Source organism: Sebastes umbrosus, chromosome 4 (assembly GCF_015220745.1).
Source record: "Sebastes umbrosus isolate fSebUmb1 chromosome 4, fSebUmb1.pri, whole genome shotgun sequence".
NCBI lineage: Eukaryota > Metazoa > Chordata > Actinopteri > Perciformes > Sebastidae > Sebastes > Sebastes umbrosus.
Genome location: NC_051272.1, coordinates 15,909,825 through 15,932,489, shown reverse-complemented (window position 1 = coordinate 15,932,489; position 22,665 = coordinate 15,909,825). Strand labels below are relative to the sequence as shown.

The following is a 22,665-nucleotide window of genomic DNA, read 5'->3' as shown; positions in this document are numbered from 1 at the left end:
ATTCAACAAGGATGCCTCCCTCTGTGGTTACAGAGTTGTGGACATTAACATTTGTGATCACAAGCCCGCTCATTGCTTTATGTGTGACATTCAGGAAGGGGAATAAATGTCATAAAGAGATACTGATCAGAAACTAATTTCCCTTCATAGTCCGAGCTGTCACGCGTGCATGTGCCGAAACCAGATAACTCCCACCGGGAAAATGTCACCCTGTCTCGAATATTGTTTGGCAAATTGAGCGCACAACAAACGGACAGCAGTTATCATCACGCTTCGCGACTGATGATCTAATGAGATGTAACTTTAAAGCAGCATGTGCACCTGTACAGCTTCACCTGCTCTTTAATGTTGGACATATCTGAAGAGTAATTTACAAGCACATACATTACGTGTACATGTTGACTGTGTGTACATCAAAAGAAAACATCATCATTATCATTCACTGTCGCCCTCCTGTCATATCGCTGTCCACGAGAAATACTGCCTCGGTGAGTGTGTCTGTTATCTAACCAATAAAGATCCAGCTTCCTTTCAGCAGCGGCAGCCGGCTCGACCTCCTTGTGCAGCCTGTGAATCGATAGCAGCACACTGAACTCCTGGCTTATTAGTCAGGTTGTCACGGAGGAGCAGCTGGCGTCTGCCGGCTGGGTAAAGCAAATGTAGCAGGGCCATTAGCACGATCCTTTAGTCTCTCTCTGATGGCTGTGCACAGCAATGAGACCTGGAGCATCAATCATGTCGAAGAGCCACATTTCTTAGGAGGAAGGGCTCGACTTTACTTGACCAGAGCCAGTGGCGATGGCATAGGTCACTCTCATCACAGAGAGCTTGGAAAGCAAACACAAGCAGCCCATTTACAAGGAGTTCTTATTCTTATTATATTGTTTTCTTGCACAGATAATGCAGTGTTTTGCTATACATGAGCTCACTGGTATTGTCCTTCACCATCTGGACTGGAGTGACAATATGTAACATTACTGCTGTGGAACTAATCCCATCAGTGCTATCAAACAACTGAGTGTTTCATTCATAATGAGATCTACTTAGTTAATCCTTTCAGCTTAACTGAACATCTGATTTTGATTTCGCAGTGTGGACGTCAGTGAGCCACTCATTAACTTTGAGAGGAATATTTTGAAAGTCTATTGTGTGCGTGTGTGTCTGCTAGACTGCTGCAGACGACTGATGACGGAGCACTGACGTCTCAGCGAGATGACTCACACTCCACGTCCCCACTGACGGTACCCTCATCATAACACATACACACCACAGCAACACACACATACCAGTGCCACTTGTCTCTCTGCTACAGATCTCCTTCCTCTGGGCTCTCAGGCAGCACCCGCCACCTCACATCCCTCCACAGCAGCAGCACCGCACTGCTGCACAGACACACAGGCTTATTTTCTCAGATGTTGTCGCCACACAAGCCGTATGAGTGTGTCACAGTCTTGCCCCCTCCACTCTCCCATCTGCTTCAATTCTACTGGCAAAATATATAAAGTGGGTTCATGGGTCTGCCTGAGCTCACGTTACAGAGAATATCTTCTATAGTTTGAAATGTGTATCTGAAAATTGTAAAAATCGTAATAAGAAGTGACTTCTCTGAGCCACAAATGTCGAGTGGTACTGGGTGGTCCTGGAAGTCAAAGATTCCCAGAAACAGCTTCTGTTTTTGAGCAATGACGAGGGAGATAGAAAGCAGCTATGAATACAAAGCCATTGGTACGTCATACAAGAGAGAGTCAAGGTCGGTCTGTTGTTGACGTACAGAGGAGCGAGACGCAATAATTGTTCAAATTGGCCTAACGGCGCACTTTTGGCACAATCTTTGCACTCATATATGAAAAGTGATGAAAGTAGTTGTGAAAGAAAACAGGGTCTTCAGACATGCTAGCAACTGTACTTAGACATAGTAGTCTCTTTGAGCTAGAGAAGACTTTCAAATAATCTAATTGTTGGTTTTCATGGAGTGCTTATATTCTAATTTAGAAGTTATATATTCATTATATATTCAAATCAGACACACACGGTTGTGTGACCAACAGTTGGTGGCGGTAACGCGCAAACACACAAAGAGAAGAGCGAAGAGGAAGAGGGCTAGCTAGTAAACATAGATGAAAATGCAGATGATTTACAATATTTCCAAAATTGGCTCTGCAACGGTTTTATGACGAAGACGTACAACACTTGGCCTCGAGGACACACATGGGTGAGAAACACTGAATGTAAATGTAACCTTATGGTTTACAACTAAAGTAAAGGATCTGCATAATTTGTTGGGTTCGCAGATGTGAAGCTAGCGAGAGTCCTCCCCATGACCCTTGTGATAAAGCTCATCTCTGGCTGGTGAAAAATTGGAGAACATGGCCATTAACGCCAGAGTCTGTGTACAGGGGGGACTGAGGGGGCATGACAGAGCTGGACGGTCTCCACGGATTGTAAAAGAGAAAATAGTTTTAAATATACATATTCTAATATATATAATACCTGGATTAATAGGCTACCTGAACAAAAAAATGTCAAATAACTAAAAAAACAGAGGTACAGCAATATGACATTAAGATAAGATTTGTTTGTTTGTGTTGCCGTGTCAATCCCAATGGGAAGCAGTTTGTATTATGTTGACTAATGTCCTGTTTGCTCTCATCTGTTGCCTTATGTAGCCGCGTGTTTACATTTACCTGCAGTAAATTGAGAATATTGTGGGTTTTAATTCTATTGTAATCACACATCATCCCTCAGGGACTGCAATTGCAAATTTGGCGTTCCAAAGTGGGAGAAAAAGGGGACAAAAATAAATGAATGCAAAACAAAGCAAAGTCAATCTAAAACAACAACATTAACAAAGCTCTGATCCGCGTGGTGGTCATATAACACAAAGCCAACTTTACTCCACCAAGTGTTATCTGCTCTAAAAATACACCGTCTACCTAAAATCCAATAAAAGCACATTTCAGTTAAAGAGATTTAGTGTCTCACTAAATACCCCCTGACCACGGAAAGCAGAAGTAGATATAAGTGAGGGCAGAGCTATATTACGAGGCTGTGTCGATGAGAGAGATAAGCCTGCTAGCGGTAGAGGAAAAAGGTAAACATCCAGGGAGATTAGATGAGGGACATGCACAGTTCAAACACCGGTCTGAGTGCCAAAACAACCCACCATCTAGTTTTCAGAGGTAAAACAAAGAGTCTACTCTGTTCAGATTTAATTCATACATTTCTGTTTAACTTTAGGTCAACACATGATGCTTCAAACTAATGTGGCGAACAGGAGAACGCATGCTGATTGAGAGCTAAGCCTGATCTTATCTGGAGCGTGCTACAGCTGTCGGTGCTCACCGACCTGCTCCTGGAGTGTGAGGTCTGGGTGTGGTTTCTTGTCAGCCTATGTCTGTGCCAGGAAAGAGACACACAGAGGCCAAAAGCTACAGTCAAACTTGTTTTGATCACATGAACATGCAACCGGTTGTTGCTGGAATCCTTCGTTGATTACAAACAGTTACTCCAAAACTAATTGTTGCACTGGAAACACCAATGTGGAGGTTTAGATTCATCATTGTGTTTTCCACAGATCTCAAAAGGTCACATTATTCATTTGACCCAGGTGGCTCTGCAGAGTGAGTCACACTACCTCCAGCACAGAGAGGGACTCTCACAGCATTTATGTGTGGACAACATGCGTACGTATCTGGAGTCATGCTCGTGTTCATGAAAGTGCCAGACAACCAGTACAACTCTGTGGCAGGGTGAGTCACCGTACCTGTCTACTGGTGAGTGCTTCACGTAATGAAAAGCAGAACTGCCGGTTCTTGGCTGTGTCGTGTTACATTGGGTGATAAGAAGAGAGAGAATGGTTTGTAAGAAGAGGAAGAACACCATAATCCCAAACGACCAGCCTTCTGTCAACTGAATCACTGACATTTCTCACATCTTTCAAAAGGTGGCTACGCCTACAAGTATCCTCACTCATCATCAGACTTGATCCCATTGATCCCATTTCTGGCTTGACACTTACTCTTGTTGCCACTTTGCTCTGTGAATCTCTCAGTTGGTGTGCCTTTCTGCTCTGTGAAATGTCACGGTTACCTTTTTCAGCTGCATTCCCCGCTGGATATGGGTGTGTCTCGGAGGCCGCGGGGAGAGGCAACAAAGTGTCAACAAAGATTCCCCTCTAGCACACTCCCGAGAAGACATTTCACTGATCAATGACGTCTATTCATTCTGGGTAAATAGTTCATATTTTGTTTAAAAAAATGACACAGATTCCAATCAAATGTTATATTTAACAATTAGATAGAAGCTATTAATTGTGACCTTATTCCACGTTTCGCCCTGACGACATTCCACTCTCGATGAAAGCATTGTCTGACATAATGATGACATAATAGCAACCAGTGTCACCATGCTGATTTTAAATAGCCCTATAATTGAAATACTTTTTTACCTTGTCAGCTTGCTGGAACAAAATTATTTATTGTTATTGTTGCTAGCGACATGACTCTGTCTGTCCATCTCTTTGGTCCAGACCAAGCGGCAACATCCGGTGTTGAGAAATGAAGCCAACGACGACGTGCCAAATATATTTTATTGTCAATAAATCAAATCAACCTTGATGCATTCACACCTACACTATTCTAAATATCAGACACTACTGTGTTTACTTGCACGCTATGACAGCCTGGCAGTCTGACAAAACAAAAAAACCACGAGCTTGCATTAAACTGCACAGCGTGCTAACAGATGATGCATATTATGCAATAACCATCAATCATCGAGCTAAGCGTTACAGTACTTTCCCATGAACACAAGCTTCTCTTAACTTGCTCCAACCTGCCACTGTGCTGCCAGATCAGTAAGCCTGGTGTAATCAAGGCTCCAACAGCCATAAGGCTCACCTCACCCGGGGTCAAAGAGAGGGAGATTCCTCTCCCTCCTCCCACATTAGGACTTGTTTGTTTTCCTCCCCTCAGAAACTAACAATGATAGCCATCTGGTATGTCTCCACTGTGTCTCTGCTGTTCCATTAAAGGGTATTTGTTTAGTAGGTGATTATCTACTTCTTGCATGTTGTGGTTCTCTGTATCTGCAGGTAATCTGTTCAGTTCACAGTTACTGTAATTTATTAATCTGTGTTATTCCATGTGGGATACACCAGGGTTCAATTCTGGGTCCTGTTCAGTTCTTTCTGTTAATGCTACTACGGAGAAAAAAATAAACATAAAAAAATCTGTTTTCCTTACTTCACAGGTGACACTCAAATGTATGTCCCACTAAACTAAGCTGAGCTGACCACACTGATATCATTTCATCAGGAAATAAAGGAACAGTGTGTAGCATTTTGGGGATCTATTAGCAGAGATGGAATATAATATTTATAACTATGTTTTCATTAGTGTATAATCACCTGAAACTAAAGATCTTGTTTTCTTTAGCTTAGAATGAGCCCTTCATATCTACATAAGGAGCAGTTCCTCTTCACGGAGTGCGCCCAGTAGCCCAGAACGGACAAACAAAACACTGGCTTTAGAGAGAGCCTTTTGTGTTTTTACGTTACCTGAAGGCCAGCGTAGATCGCCGACACCCTTGTGAAACTGCGGTAGCGTGAGCCACAGAGTGTTAAACAGGGGTACCGCCAGCCGCCACCTGACTTCCGTTGCTCCTAAAGTAGTGTTATTATGGTGAGGATGGCCTCTGAGCGAGGTGAACAGCGTTACCAAGGTTTTGCACTCGCCAGCTCACGTTACTGCAGTCTTGGAAAAGGAGGAGTGAGCGGAGGGGTACTCAGTTGGTTGCAATCTGCAAACACACCACTAGATGCCGCTAACTCCTACACACTGTACTTTAAGTGACACAACTTTCTTCTACTTTTCGGTTTAATTATTTGGACATCACTTTTCCAGTGATGTAGTAGCTGAGAACCTGGATCACATGCAACAATACTGTGATAGTTCAGAGTCGGTTGTTCTCAGACAAATAAATTCAGCTGTTAAATATAGCGTTTTCCAACATAGAATTACAACCAAATTGAGGAACTTCCCTTCTTCGCACCTCATCTGACCTGGAATAAAGTTGTTCATGCATTACCCCAGACTTAACTAATGCAAAACATTATATTCTGAATGTAAAAAATATGTAAAAGTAAAAAAAAAAAATCATATTAACCTGAGCCTCGCCTCCTTGCACTATTTGTTATTGAATCAAATTCAAAATACTTGTATTTTAAGTTCTGCATTGTTTGAGCGCCAGATAGCTTAATGGTTAATGCGCATACTGCATAAATGCAATGTCCCCTGTTTGATTTCAGCTGGGGAACCCATGTTGCGTGTCACACCCCTCTCTCTCTCTCTCTCCTCACGTTTCCTGTCCATCTCTTCACTGTCTAATATCATTAAAGGCATAAAGGCCAAAATAAACAAGGTGACAGTCCAGTCTTAAAAGTGTTGGGTCTTTTCATTTTGGCACATACTGGAGACTGACTGTGGGGTAATTTGGGGTGGGGGAAAAAATCAATACAGCATAGTATCGCGATATTTTGCGTGGCAATATTGTCTTGATACACAGACGTCAAGTATCGATCTTTTATTATATAAACTATTGACCTCTTAACAATCCGACGACCGCTATTCTGTCTTGCAGAGGTTGCAGTGGGTTCAGTCTGAAAGCTAGAGTAAATATACTGGTATCGTATGAAACAAGAAAACCTGAGGAATCCATTGGTACCAACTATGTCATGTTAGCTTGTCAGGAAAGATAAACATCCAAAGTTAGGCAAAAGTTTGGCAAAGAAAAACAGGCATGGCCATTTTCAAAGGGGTCCATTGACCTCTGACCTCAAAATATGTGAATGAAAACTCTGTATCTTATTAGATAAAACAGATGTTGACAAACTGCATAATTTGAAAAAGGTCATAAATCACAATATATCTTATCCCAATACTCAGCATATCGCAAAATGTTTAAAATCACAATAAGATTATGACTTAAGTATCGTGATAATATGGTATCGTGGGGCCTCTGGTGATTCCCACCTCCACTAATTCACTTCTTTTTATTCCCTATAGTGTACAATGGTGACAGATTGTGTTTTTTACTCCAGTTTACCTTTTCAACATGTTTGTGTTGGTTTCAAAGTCATTTGGGGTTGATTTACACTGAAGGAAGCCTTGGCTTTCCATTTTGAACACAAGAGCAAAAACACATGCTGTTGATGATAATCTTTGTGTCCTGAGCGTATAAGTTACAAGTTTTCTTTTTCTATAACGCACTTGTACAAACTGTTTTGATTATAAATCAACGTATAAATAAACTTCAGTACTAATCATAAATATCACACAAACCCCTTGTGACACGTTAGTCAACATGTAGAATGATTAACTGTCTGACATTGTCCATCTGGACTTGGATTAAACTATTAATTTAACTATGACACATCCCAGTGGTCTAATTAACTCCACTTCAACATGTTGCACTGAGGTAGTTCTGGTCTGTGCCAACTTAGTAAAAGTACACCAACACCTACGCTGCCAGCACCGTGATTTAAGCCTCTGTTTATGTTTGTTGACAGCCGGCCAATGTAACCTCACCGAGTCCATAAATGTGTTGTGTGGCGTTTCACATACGGCTAGAAACAAATGCATGCACTGTTTATAATGGAGCTCATTTAACTATTAAGTTTCTTGTTTGTCAAGTTTAGTTTTATTCAGAAAATAAAGCAGCTGCCAGTGACACTTAATGTTGTTGACTTTGGGGTCGTGAAGGACTGATGAGGCAGACCCCCTTGAGGGTTGATGAGTGTTAAAGTTGTCCAGAGATCAACAGATGTAAGCGTCCACTGCCCTCCGATAATGACTTACTGACTGAGGGGGAGGCGGTCTGTGTCTCGGACTAAGCAGTATGTCTCAGTGGGGAAAAGCTTTGACGCATGCTGCGGTTCCTCCAATAGGCCAGCGTGATGTCTTTCGTCACAACTCCACTTTCAAAGGCTTTAATGTCACAGGAAAAACGTCAGTGTTTCTTACAGTCCCGACCGGCTTGTCTTTTCTAATCAATCAGCTAAATCCTCCAGAGGTTTCATTATCCTTGTATTCACCTTTTTAAGGAGTCGCAGCTCAGATCACATCAGACGCTGCAGCTAGCCCATCACCCACACACCGAGCTAACACACCACTCCACTGTGCTTTTCTTGAATCATACTGTCTGACCGGCTTTGCACACTGTTCTGATAAATAACTGTGAAGTGCTCTTAGCAGCACGGTTTGCAACAGGCGACTGGCAGAGTTCAATCAATGCATCTGCCAGAAAACAGACAGAGGCTAATGAGATTTTCCGTCATTGTCTCGCTGTCATTTTACAGCACAGACACACTGTGGCTGTCAAATCTACTCTGAAACATGGTGTCTGTCGCTGCTTGGTGTCAGTTTATCTGCTCAAATAATTTATTTTATTAAATACTTTTTAATCGACCTCAACAGGCAGGTATGGCAACATGCCGTGAATGGTAAGGTAGGATCTTTTATGTCTTGCTTAAAGGAAAAGTTAGACATTTTATGAAAAAAATTCACGTTCTTTCCACGAGTTAGATGAAAAGATTAACACTACTATCATGTCTGTGTGTTATATGAAGCTACCGCCAGTAGCCGGTTAGCTTAGCTTAGCACAAAGGACTGGAAACTAGCTTGGCTCTATCCTAAGGTAACAAAAGTCTGCCTATTTGCAACTCTGTTAAATCTGTACAAAAACCAGAGCGTAAAAACTGTTATACAGGGAGTTATGTCTCCGACCTTTTTCTTCACCGTAACTAGGGTTTACGTCAGCCGGCAATTACCAGCTTTTTTTGTATCATGTGTCGTTGCCAGGCAGATGTGTCCGTGGCCAAAATGTTCGTTGGAAAATATGCCAAATAAATACATTTTTAGTAGCATATTAAATAGCCTAATGTTTTAAGATACGTTGCCAAGACAACTTAAATATGAACTTATATTGTACAAAGGTTTCAGTGTCCGTACACAGCCCTGGCTCTGTGAATGGGAAACAAATGCGGCTCGGACCAAGCCACTAGGGACCAAATGTCTTAATATTTGTGTTAGATAAAAACATATTGTGAATTTTAGAAATGATAACATCTATCTTGTTTAAATACTTTTGGACTTTTGGACTCGTGAGTTTCCACTGGCGATCAGGCAACTGCCAAGAAATAGTCTGGCACATAATGTATTGCAAAACGGCAAATTCTTGTTTATACACTTCAGTTTTACGGATTAAACAAACGAGATACGACATTAGTAGATGTGCGTGTGGGTGTTTCTTCCTGTTTCCAGTCTTTATGCTAAGCTAAGCTAGCTGGCGGTAGATTCATATTTACCATACAGACATGAACGTGGCATCGATTTGCTCACTTAACTCTCTGCCACAAAGAAAATAAGTATATTTCCCAAAGGTTTTCCATTATTGGATGACCTGTTTTTGCTTTGAGTTTAGTTGTGTCATGTTGTAACAATGCATTTAACTTCAGTGACTGGAGAAAATCCCATTCAGAGCAACCAGCAACCTCGGTAACTGAATCATGTTTTAAGGGAGCTGGCATGAAGCTCTGATTGTCTACCTTATGGTAGGGGCTAAATTTGACTCCACAGCACACAACCCTAATCAGCTGCATCAAAACAATCATTAACTAACCTCCCGTTGTCTCCTTCTACACGCACGACAGAGCAGAGGGCGAGACTCTAGACAACACCTCTGAGACTCCTCGCTCTCACCTCGCACACCCCACGTCCCGTCCACCCCTTCACAGAGCTCCATAAAACAAACAGGACCTCACACACAGAGGAAACAGCATAGTACGCACACTGAGAAAAAAATGCTTTAACAACACAATGTTCAGCACATTTGAACATTATGTTGTCAACAATGTTCAGACAGACTGTTTTACTTTCAGTGTCTGTACCTTTTTAAGGCTTTTACTGCCACATGATAATGGTTTGTTTTTATGCATTTCTCCTCTGTACAGCTACTCTGTTAATGGTACAGCATGTCCTACATGTACCTGAATGGATATGACTGCACAGCTGATGTCCTCCGAAATGCAAGTAAATAATTTATTTTTTACGGCTTTATATATTGACAACATGTTTGCTGTCCACTCACAGAGCACACATGTTTCTAGGTGGAAACTATCTAATAAAGTTTAATTTAATCTAATGGGTGTGGGCTTACATAAACACTGGCAGCATTGATATAATCACTTTCAGAATGAAATTAATGGCCACAATTTTGCCGTTTATGAAAGAGCTTAATATACAGTTATATTCGCTACAACATCATCAACCAGTGAACAATTTAAATCACATTAAACGCATTTACTTTCACGTTTTTCCCCCACAAAAAAACATTTATTGATATATCAGTATATACAATCTCATCAAATCACTGTGGTACATTAATGTCTCGTTGTCACGTGTCCCGGTTATCTAAAGTAAACATTAAAACTATAAACAATGGGTTTTTCGTCAGTGACACACCAATCTCCTCTGTGTTGATACTGGCTGTTTAATGGTGTAAAGGTCATAAACCTGAGCCATTGGCTGTAATATAAGTGGTGTCCTCCCATAGGTTGTGAGGTTACAAGCACACCATTGATAGGCTGCCTCTGAATGGTGTTAGGAGGGAGCCATCTGCTCCTGTTTATGGTTCATTAACCTCGCTACCCCTGGATAACCAGGCTGCCCCCACAGCAACAGGTACAAGAGGACTGGGCCAGATACAAATTAGTAACTGGACAAGTCTAGTTTCTGCTTCAACATGCGCCTTAATTCAATAGTTTACCATTAAACAACAATAACAGGAAAATCCTTACCTTCCCAGAAGTCCATAGGCATACAGTGAATCTGCCAGCAGTAATGCGATCTCGCCCTTCTGCATGGACATGACACACTCCTCCAGGGCCTACAGGTGTCAAAACACAACGTGTTGTTTAGAGGACTGACTGAGCTTTTTACATAAATTACACTACGTACATTTAAGCATAACTTTGTGTTGTGCATTTCAATGTCCTTAAAACATCTGATGATGAACTACAAGTTTCAAGCATGTGGACAAGCTTTTTAGCCATGCTAGCTCTAGGGACGGTAATGTCGGTCACCAAAATCTATCAAACTAACGACATTCCCATCAGCGTTAATGCGTTAAAGAAATAGTGGTGTTAAACAAATTTGCGTAAACAAAATTTAGCGCAAGTTTAAAGCGTTATTTAGCCTCCTTCACGACAAGCTAGTATGACGTGGTTGGTACCAATGGATTCCTTAGGTTTTTCTAGTTTCATATGATACCAGTATCTCCGACAGATCGAAGAGCCGCCAGGCTAAATCGCAAGTTGCGTTAATGCGTTAAAGAAATTAGTGGCGTTAAAACAAATTTGCGTTAATACATCATCATAGCGTTAACTTTGACAGCCCTAATAATAACAGAAGTTTAACAGAAGTCAGACGGCGGCTGGCGGCACCACAATGTTGTACCCTGCAGCTCACGTTACCCCAGTTTCACAAGCGTGTCGGAGAACTACGGTGGCCTTCAGGTAACGTAAAAAGGCTAAAGGCTCTCCTCTAGAGCCAGTGTTTGGTTTGTCCATTCTGGGCTACTGTAGAAACATGGCGGAGCAACATGGCAGACTCCGTCAAGAGGACCCGCTCCCTATGTAGATATGAAGGGCTCATTCTAAGCTAACAAAAACACAACGATTCTTAGTTTCAGGTGATTAAACACTAATGATGATATGAATATTATATTCCATTTCTGCTAATAGATCCCCCAAAATGTTACACACTGTTCCTTTAACATCAGCATGTCAGCATTGTCATTGTGATGCTAGCATGGTACATAAATACAGCCTCACAGAGCTGCTTGCATGTCTGTTTACCTATTTTCATAGTCTCAAATGGCCACCATTGAAGTGTGATGTAAACATGATAAACTACCCTGTCCAAGAAAATGAAGGGTTAAAAGCTCTAACCTGGTTTACATCTCCCTCTCCGATTACAAAGACAAGCTTGCAGTCCTTCTCCACCACAGTACGGTCCTCCAGGACACATTGCATCTTCACAGTGACCTCCTGGCCCCAGGTGGGCCCCGGGTCGTGCGAGGCCCTGGACTCCACCACCTTCTTCCTCAACAGCCGGTCCTCTGCGTGAGGAAAGAAGAGAAGGGTCATGTGGGAGGAAGCGGGGTTAATCTGCTGGTTGTTGGTAAACATGCTCAGAAACGCCAAGCTTGAACTCAGGTACACTTTGGTCACTTTTCTTCTTTTGTGGTTTCAATGCAAACTTGAATATAAAGAGTTAAGTAAATGAGAAACACTAGTTACTGATAAGTTAGGGATATTTTTGCAAGAATACCTGCCAATACCAAGTCTAAAGTGGGTCTCTAAGCAGTTCACTGATGTTTCCTCACCTGTGATGTCCTCCCAATTGTCTGCATTGAACAGCTCCTCAAAGGTGGAAGAAGTCCATTCCACCATCACATATTCTGGAAAGAGACCCTCGGCTGAGCTGTCTCTCTCCGACACATCATTCTCTGTTGACGGGTCTTGAAACCGCACCATCTTCCAGCTGTTTGTTTTTTTCAGCTTCCTCCGTTCCTTGTATTGTGTCCCTCCACTTTTCTCAGGATCAGATGGGGGTTTTATCTCGGTGCTTTTACTCTGCCCTGCACGGCTCTCTGTTTGAGCCTGCTCTTTCCCACTCATCAGCTCCTCGCCTTCCTCTGCTGGCCCACAGGGCTGCTCGGTGCGACTGTCCCCGTCAGCAAGCTTGGAAACGGCCTCTCCTACCACAGGCTCTGTAGGCTCCACTGCGGGGTCTTCGTGATCTTCACAACATGGCTCCGTCTCCATTTCACTGCGGAGAGCGATGGACACCACCAGCCTCCAAAAGAGATGATCCTCCTTGTCCGAGCCAATGTTCCACTTAGGTTCAGGTTAGTCGTTCTGTTGTGAACCAACTTCTTCCAGCTACACTGTCAAAACAAAGAAAATATCTATGACGCAACATTTACAAAAATCCATGTTGTGTTTCATTAAATCCAACTCAGAATGCAAGCCCTAAATCCTGGCTTCATCTACAGGTTTTTTTTTTAAAAAGGCTTCGTCCCTCCTGCAGCTGCGTAGTTTCTGCAGTTCTGTTGCACTTTGACCTCGTCTCACTCCTGGTTGTGTCCGTCTTAGTCTACATAGTCCAGCGACAAAAAATGATCAATGTAAAGAAACTGTGCAGCGCAACGAAGCACTCACAGGCAGCAGGCTTGTGCGGTGGTAATCTGCAGGATTAGAAGAGAAAAACCTAATCTGCCAGAACGTCTGTAAGCTTCTTAATGACTTCACCGTCGTGCCCCACAACACAGTTTCCATGAATACAATCTACCAATAAGATCTCAGGAGCTCTAACTTAATTTGCTTTGCGTTACGTCCGGAGATTTTTATTTTCACTTTTTAAGAAGTGAACACTGAGGCTGTAAAACTGACACTAGATTACAGATTAAATGCACTGTTTTTATGGTGTAAAACTGCTGGAGGGTAAACGTTTCACATCAACTGAAAACATTGCTATGTTTTTAACCCATGGAGGTAATTAAATGATGTTTGCTTTTGTCATGTTCACTGAAAGGAAGAGTTTGTTCTTTTCATTCGTGCATATTTAAGTTCAGCAGACTACGATTTAGATGTACAAACATGTATGGTATGTTGGGACTTTGAGCTAGCCCGGTCGAAGTGACAGTTTTGGGAAAAGTGAGGTTTATATTCTAAACTTCTAATGAGTTTTATCTCATAATGTCATACATTAATCTAAAAGATTACGTTTTCTGGGCTTGAAACGGGAGTGAAACGTTGATTAAAAGGTCACAAGACGTGGGGAATCTTTCATTTTCAGCAAATTAATGGCACAGGAAACGTCACCCAGTTGTTACGTTGTTGTACCACTGCAACAAAGTTATTCATCACTACGTTTTACCAAAGAAAATGACAAAAATAACAAATTATACCAAGTATTTGGCACTCGTGTCACTGCACGAGCAGAACTAGACTAATGTAATACCGATAATAGTTGTAAACAAACACTGCATTACTGACCGTGAAGCTACTCTTTAATCCACAGCCACTCAGCATGTTGTCCATCAGGGATTAAATTAATCCCAACTCCATATGTGTCTTTTAATTTCTCTGACACACAGAGAAATAATACACACACAGCGAGTAAAGGGGTCATGTGTTTGGAGTTCGTTCTTTCACAAGCAATTTAGAGATAATTTCACTTTACTTGGGTAATTGCATTAAACTGCTTTTAACTTCTACTCCCCTATATTTGAGAGGAATTTCAGCTGCTTTTTACTCCATTGCTTTTATTTGACAGCTATAGTTACTGTACATTTCAGATTAATATGTTAATTAAAACACATGACAATTTTTAAAATATATGATGCGTGATTAGGGCATACATGTAAAGTATGTATACTAGTAAACGACAACATTAAAATGCTGCTTACACATTAAATTAACACCTAGTTTTGATAATCAATTCATCATTTTAGTCACATTTCAAAGCAAAAATGACAAATTATCTCAATTGCAGCTTCTGATATGTGAAGATTTGCAGCTTCTCATTGTTTATTTGATCATAAACTGAATATATTTGGGTTTTGGGCTGCTGGTCGGACAAAGCAAGACATTTTACACATATGTTATGTTTGACATTTTACAGACAAAATCAAGTAATTAGTAAATTGAGAAAATAATCTGCACATTAATCAATGATGACATTATTAAGTGCAGCCGAATAATAATATAACATAATACTTAAAGTCAATTTTTCTGGTAAATACCTCTTTTACTCAAGTATTTTTTTCTTACGTGTAATGGAGTTTTTATATATTGTTGTTTATACCAGAGGTCAACCGATAGGGGATTTTTAAAGGCTAATATAATAACAATAGATTGGAGCAGGAAAAAGCCGATAGACGATTAATTGGCCGATATCTTCTTTAACTCTGCAGCAGTCTAGTCAGCTACTTTTTAATAAATCAGTTTCTTGTCACTCCGAATTTAATCATTATTAAGAGAAGTGTCATTTCATGGATTACATTGTTGGAATATATTCTATTTATTTACAGTGGGAGATGCGCTGTTCTGTAGCTTACAGTATGACTGGCCAGTATTACTTCTGTTGCGCGTCTTGTTGCATTGTTAAATACCACTCTTGCAAACCATTAATGTTTGTGCATATTCCCGGGGTATAGCAAGTTTAAGTACCGTTGAATGATTTATTTTCCTCCCTGTCTTGTATCGTGGACAAAGAGCTGATAGTGTTGTGCTATACACTCACCGGCCACTTTATTAGGCACACCTGTTCAATTGCTTGTTAACACAAATAGCTAATCAGCCAATCACATGGCAGCATCTCAATGCATTTAGGCATCTAGACGTGGTGAAGACGACTTGCTGAAGTTCAAACTGAGCATCAGAATGGGGAAGAAAGGGGATTTAAGTGACTTTGAACGTGGCATGGTTGTTGGTGCCAGACGGGCTGGTCTGAGTATTTCAAAAATTGCTGATCTACTGGGATTTTCACGCACAACCATCTCTAGGGTTTACAGAGAATGGTCCGAAAAAGAGAAAATATCCAGTGAGCGGCAGTTGTGTGGACGGGAATGCCTTGTTGATGTCAGAGGTCAGAGGAGAATGGGCAGAGTGGTTTGAGATGATAGAAAGGCAACAGTAACTCAAATAACCACTCGTTACAACCAAGGTATGCAGAATAGCATCTCTGAAGCAGATGGGCTACAGCAGCAGAAGACCACCCGGTACTAGCACCGGCCACTTTATTAGGTACAAGATGTACCTAATAAAGTGGCCGGTGAGTGTATATTCAAGAACTTTTTTTCTCCCCCTCTAGTTGACTATGTGTATGGAGCCTCCGTGTAAAACGGTGTTGTACATCCCCGCGTGACTGGTAGGTTTTTGTAGTGAAATGAGGAGTTATCCTATAGATAACTCATTTCAGCTTCACGATTCAGACGTTCCTCATCCATTGCGGCGCTTTCAAAGCAAGCGACAGGAATAAATAGAAACAGCGTCCGACAAAAATTCAGCTCCAAACACAGTGCTGCGTCACTCACGGCCAGTTAGGACATTCCAGTAGAAAACAAAGCAAACTGATTTTGTCGCTGGTGCTCGCTCGCATCACAATCAGTTAGGAGTAATATGTAGGCTACACACAGCAAACCAATACACTAGACCTCTCTGTGTTTACATGTCATTATTATACGGCGTTGTTGAGTATTCGATTCTGATTGGTTAATCACGGCGTTCTACAGTCTGTTATTTCTTTATAGCAGACCGTTGCTATGGATAGCAGACCGTTGCTATGGGTAGCAGACCGTTGCTATGGATGGCAGACCGTTGCTATGGATGGCAGACCGTTGTTATGGATAGCAGACCGTTGCTATGGGCGCAGTTCTGATGTCAGACTCTAGCGGACCATTTATGTGTCAAATTATAGATTCATTAAGTAAGTAGCCGTGTAATAAGCGGGATAATGTACAGCGAGGGAATTCTTTCGGGGATTCTTTCACAACAATGACCGCCTCGCTGTACATTATCCCTTACTTACCACTGTTGGTCTATCAACGAACCTACAAGGCTCATTTTTGGTTTACTGTCGGGTTTTGCATTTGTGTGAGTTTGGTTTCTATGGTAATTTTCGCATTATTCTATCACTCACTGGGCATATTAGTCTTGATTTAAAAAATGCACGTGCTGGTGCCTTATTATTAATTTTTGCGTAAACGAAGCCTCTGTCATCACAGTTCCTCTAGATTTATTTTTTGTGAACCCCCAACCTTAAAGTTCAAACTGCACCTATGCCTATCGGCGCCGATTAATCGGCCAAACCAATCAATCTCCCTGTAGTATACACTGTATATTGGGAATTTAAATGATCTCCAGACTTCCAACACTGACTATTTGTTTATAAATAAAGTTTTTCATTTTGTTTTTATTACAATTTTTTATTTCTCTGCACAGCACAAATAAATAACAATATTGTTTAGAAAATGCCATCCAATTCACACTCATACATGCTCCTTCTGCAGGTGTGTTTATACTTCCTTGTGTGTGTGTGTGTGTGTGCTGCAGAAACACACAGAGTGCATTTACCAAATTCCAGTTTGGAGGAGTGACACTTATTGGACAAAAAATAGATTAAAACAGACCAGATAAATACAGGCTGGAAACTCCGAGGGCACAAATGGCCAACAAGGAGTGTGACCTGAAAAGCGAAAGTAAAATAGTTTCTGTGTGTGTGTTAATGTGTGCGTCTGTGTGTATTGGAGTGTGCGTGTGTGTGCGCGTGTGTCTGCGTGTGTGTGTGTGTGTGTCTGTGTGTTAGCCCCGCCCACCGCCTCTCTCTCCTCCGTGACGTAGCAGGCAGTATGTCGCCAATAGCCTTCAGTTGTAGAAATGGCAGCGCTGAGACAGGAGCATCGGTATGGGCTCTCCTGTGGCCAAATCAACAAAAACACCCCGAATCAAACTCTGTATCACGTCAAACTCACCGACACTGCCATCCGGACCCTGGAAGCCTACCAGAACCTGAAGGTAAGACAAATCATCAGCTTATGTGTGTGTTTTTTAGCTATATTTTCATTTTTTTTTTTCTCTTTAAATCGCCTCCTAACTCCGGGAACTGTAAAACCTCTGTTTGGGAAAATCCTTTATGGTAGAAAAAGAAAAAGTTTAAATAGTTCAGCAGCTCAGATCTCATCGACTAGGTGGCTGATAAATGTTGGTTTATTTTATTATACAGTGGAAAGGCTGATTTATTGTGATCATAGCAGGCTTTGATGAATGAAGGGATTTCATTAAATTCTCTCTTTTAAGCTCTGAGTATAATTTGTTTTGTGCGAAAAAAAAAAAAGGAGAAGCTCAGGCTATGTTCAATTGTCTGCTTGTTTACCAAAAAGCCTAATCTCCCAGAAAAAAAGCTATTAAAGTTCCCATATGACAGGTATGTGATTATTATGCCCTGAGCTTTATTATAAAAGCCTGCTGTTTTTTCTGTTTTGCTTTTTTTCCATGCAGACATTACATCTGAAATTCATTATTCAGGTTATTATGGGCGAACACAGATGATTGTCAGTCATTAAATGTAGGAGTGTCTGTTTTTTGCTCTCGGGAATAAATTAATGAACAAGCTATCAAGCAAATTATTGGACTGCTCTGAATCTGTTTTTATTGCTTTTATATGGTCCATTAGATTAGACCGAGATAATTTAGTCTATTCAAATGGTCTTTTCCTGGAGCAATATGCTTGATAAGAGTCACACAGTTTAGGACTGGCTCTTTTTCGTTTTGGGTTAAAAACAGATTGTGTGTTTGTGTGAGCCTGGATCACAGTATAAATAGACCTGGATGTGGGACTGAGCTCTAGTCGGTGGCAGAGCTCGACAAGTTGTCGCTGTGCTCTTGTGTATTATTGTTTTTTGCCCTTTACACGCTTGGAAGCCCGCCCAGCTCCAGAGCTCATTGGTCTGTGAAGCAGAGTAAACTCAGAGCTCACACAGCCTGACAGCTTCCTCCAGGCCAACAGCAGCCAGCCAGCAGCCAGGAGAGGTTATACTGAGAAAAACTTTCCCCAAGTCAAAGACCACCCTAGAAAATACTGTTTTTGACCACTGGACTCACACAGGAACCTCAACCTGAAAGAGTTTATGTTATTAGACATGATTTATTTATGATTTTCATCTGTTGTGTGCGTGAGGAGACAGGCTTGTTAAACCTTAAATAGACAGTCCCTGAGACTTTTATATCAGATTAGTGCTGCTTCTTCTGTAATTGAGTAATTATTTGGTCTATGAAATGTAAGAAAATACAGAAAAAATGCCACAATTTTGTCAAATGTATTCAATTGATTCTCATATAGGCCTATGACTTAGAACACTAGAAAATATTTATTTTTGACAAGCCAGGATCAGTTAGACTTTGCCCATTTTGCTAAATAAAAAACAAATACGTAAACAATCAATTATCAAAATAGTTGCAGGGTAATTTCCTGTTGATCGACTAATCATTTCACAATTTTACAAAGCTGAAGTTCTTCACTTAAAATGCACCGATATCGGATCGGATATCGGGCCGATACTGACTCAGATAGCTGGATATCGGTGACAATGGGGCCGATCTATTCAATTCAATATACGGTATACTATATACAGTATATACTGAAATTTGAATTCCTGTTTAAGGTTTGTTGTTGCATTAAAAAGATTTACACCTGAATTTTAATTCCTGATAATTTTGAAGATTTCTTTTGCCAAGTTGTTGGTGTACGATTTATTATTTTAATAATAAATAACATTTCAGTACATTTATATCTATAGACACTGATATCGGATTGGTACTCGGTATTGGCCGATACTCAAAGGCCAGGTATCGCTATCGGTATCTGGACTGAAAAAGTCAGATTGGTGCATCCTTATTTCTAACGTCTTGTTTTGTCAAAATAACAGTCCAAAATCCAAAGATATTCAATTTACTGTCATTGTAGATTTCCAAAACCAACAAATATTCACATTTGAGAAGTCAAGGGGTATTTTGGGCACTTTGCTTAACAAATGACTTAAAGTAAGAATCAATAATCAAAACAGTTGCTGATTAATTTTTTCTTCTTCTATTGATCCTGTATTTCATTAATCTGTACCACGTTCTAAAAAGGCACCCTTTATATAAAGGGTTCATTATTGTAATTAATGGCTCCTTTACTAACAACAACTTTTGGGTTGCCAGGTTGTAAAATATCCCTTTGGCTGGTGTTTATCATTTCTATTGTTTAGTAATGCAGTTATAAATGTTGGTAATCCATTATTAAGAACTCATGTGGGTCTCTCTCTAATAAGCTATCATGTCTGCAGTTATAAATAAATGAATTGTTGTCCAAATGCTCCAGCTGAAGGAGCATAAACCAGGCAAAGGGTATTTGTCACAACCTGGCAACCCCAAAATTTAAATTCGTATTAATGGCTAATACATACATTAATAAATTATCGTCCTATTTAAAATGATCATATCAAAAAATAAGCTGCTTTATTTTCCACTTGTGGTAAACCATCAGATTTAGCCCTATGGCTGTGTTTCCACAAACATCATGTGCTTTAATATTTATTATTCCATTCAATATTAAAAGCTAACAGATGATGAAGAAAATCACAACAATACTCTTCAATAGGGAAGACATTTCCCAAAACCATTAATAATAAATTAAGAGCGCTGTCAATCACGGGCACAGCTGTACTTCACAGATAATTGTCTCCATCTATTAACTATGTATCATGTTGCCTCAAAGGCAGATGTTTTTTTATGATTTCAATATTTCTTTATCGGTCGGGGGGGAAGAAACAATATGATGTTCTGGTGCTTAACACCGTGGTCTTGGAATTATAAACCACAGCATGGAGGGCTTTTGAAAAGTGCATTTTAAAAAAATATAATTTGTATTTCCTCTGGGATCTGTTGTAGCTTTTATTTATATAATCATTTCGAGGGACAATCAGCTGAAACACACAAACACATTCAGAAAACTGAGTGACACGAGCAAAGTTTTCTGCAGGCTATAGATTGATTAATCACACACATTCCTCTGAAGATTAGGGCCAGAAGCCCCTGAACTGGAGACTTAATGATATAGAAATATGGCAGCAATTCATCAGGGCAAGGCCTGATGGGAAATGGCAATTATGGTAACGTTTTGGCATTTAATGAGGAAAGTTTACCAAGCCTCGTCTCGTCAAGCCAGACTGCGGTTATCTAGAGAAATCCACTGAGCAGAGCCGGAATGATGGCGATATATTTTCACTCATAATGTATGAAGCTGTCTATTAGATTAAACATGAATCCTGAGTCAGTGACCACTTTCTTATTTTTTCTCTCTCTCTCTCTCTCTCCTCAGGCATCACTATCAAATCAGCCAGCGATTTGCTTCAAGGGGAGCCAGGGGGTAAGATGTTTTGCATGCTCTCCCTAATGCCACAGAAATTGAATGCTCTAATTAGTTCTGATTTGCTGTGTGGAGCGCACTTGTGACAGTTCCTCTGCACATCTTATGTGATTCTTAAGCATTCAGTAGGCGCTTACATGCATCCATGAAGAGGACAGAAATTCACTGACTTCAGGATTTTGCCTTGGAGTGTTTTGTTTCTTAAAACTGAAAAGACCCAGTGATTAACGTGGAGAATATGGCTGCTTTGAATGCACCAGAGCCTGAGGGAAAGGTGTCACTAATTGGCTCAGTTATACTATGTTGTGTCAAATAGCCTGGACTGTACATTCATTGGCCACTTTATTAGGTACAAGATGTACCTAATAAAGTGGCCGGTGCTAGTACCGGGTGGTCTTCTGCTGCTGTAGCCCATCTGCTTCAAGGTTCGACGTGTTGTGCGTTCAGAGATGGTATTCTGCATACCTTGGTTGTAACGAGTGGTTATTTGAGTTACTGTTGCCTTTCTATCATCTCGAACCACTCGCCCATTCTCCTCTGACCTCTGACATCACAACAAGGCATTTTCGTCCACACAACTGCCGCTCACTGGATATTTTTTCTTTTTCGGACCATTCTCTGTAAACCCTAGAGATGGTTGTGTGTGAAAATCCCAGTATATCAGCAGTTTTTTAAATACTCAGACCAGCCCGTCTGGCACCAACAACCATGCCACGTTCAAAGTCACTTAAATCCCCTTTCTTCCCCATTCTGATGCTCGGTTTGAACTTCAGCAAGTCGTCTTCACCACCTCTAGATGCCTAAATGCATTGAGATGCTGCCATGTTATTGGCTGATTAGCTATTTGTGTTAACAAGCAATTGAACAGGTGTGCCTAATAAAGTGGCCGGTGAGTGTATGTGTATATACTAGGGGTGGGGAAAAAAAATCGATTCACCTATTTGTCTCAATTTTCTTTTTACAATTTTGAAATTGATTTTTTAATGCCAGAATCAATATATTTGCTTCATTTGAGTCTATGCAAAGGTAGAAGGAAGTTACCGCTATTATTGTTGTAGTCAGAGTTACATGACGTCATATCCATTCCGTATCTGTCAACCAAAACAAACCGCAGTCGGCCGCTGCGATCCGAAACAAAAAAGTAGAAAACGGCGGAGGTTCTATCTAGATACGACCTGCACCCTCACATTTTAAATCCAAAGTGGTAAACACTACACGTACAGTAAAGTATGGAAACACTTTGGGTTTCACACATTGCCGGGAAAAGCAGAACTAGACATCACGGCTAAAGCTGCATGCTAACTCTGTCATAAACGTTATCGTATTGCGGTAACGTGCGGTCAAGCCAGCCGCCACTCGCATCTCCGTGGTCAAATTAGCCGACGCTACAACTGTAGAGCACCCATATACTGACATTTATGTTAAATGCATTAAAATGGCCCTGATGGAGCTGACCATGGATGTATAAAGAGAACGGAGCTAACGGGGAAAGCTATCGACGGACTTGGCAAAGTTAGCGGAAGTATACACGTGGGACTATATCTGGTTTTCAAAAAAAGGGAACTGTATATGCAAAATACATATATGGAAATAAGATTGATTGGATTATATTCACCAGAAGTATAAAACA

General features: G+C 40.8%; 2 protein-coding genes across 2 annotated transcripts in view; one reads left to right on the top strand and one right to left on the bottom strand.

Annotated features, from left to right (window-relative positions):
* Positions 1–13,304, bottom strand: part of fkbp16 (FKBP prolyl isomerase 16) — a 31,706-nt gene extending 18,402 nt beyond the window's left edge. The window contains exons 1-3 of the mRNA XM_037765985.1: positions 12,445–13,304; positions 12,008–12,177; positions 10,856–10,944 (exon numbers count right to left, since the gene is read on the bottom strand). Coding sequence (XP_037621913.1) covers positions 10,856–10,944; positions 12,008–12,177; positions 12,445–12,886 — 701 coding nt within the window. The 5' untranslated portion in view covers positions 12,887–13,304. The remainder of the gene's footprint in view (positions 1–10,855; positions 10,945–12,007; positions 12,178–12,444) is intronic.
* A 3,519-nt stretch (positions 13,305–16,823) lies between these two features.
* LOC119486112 (RNA polymerase II elongation factor ELL) overlaps positions 16,824–22,665 on the top strand; it is a 30,813-nt gene continuing 24,971 nt past the window's right edge. The window contains exons 1-2 of the mRNA XM_037765983.1: positions 16,824–17,641; positions 20,988–21,035. Coding sequence (XP_037621911.1) covers positions 17,504–17,641; positions 20,988–21,035 — 186 coding nt within the window. The 5' untranslated portion in view covers positions 16,824–17,503. The remainder of the gene's footprint in view (positions 17,642–20,987; positions 21,036–22,665) is intronic.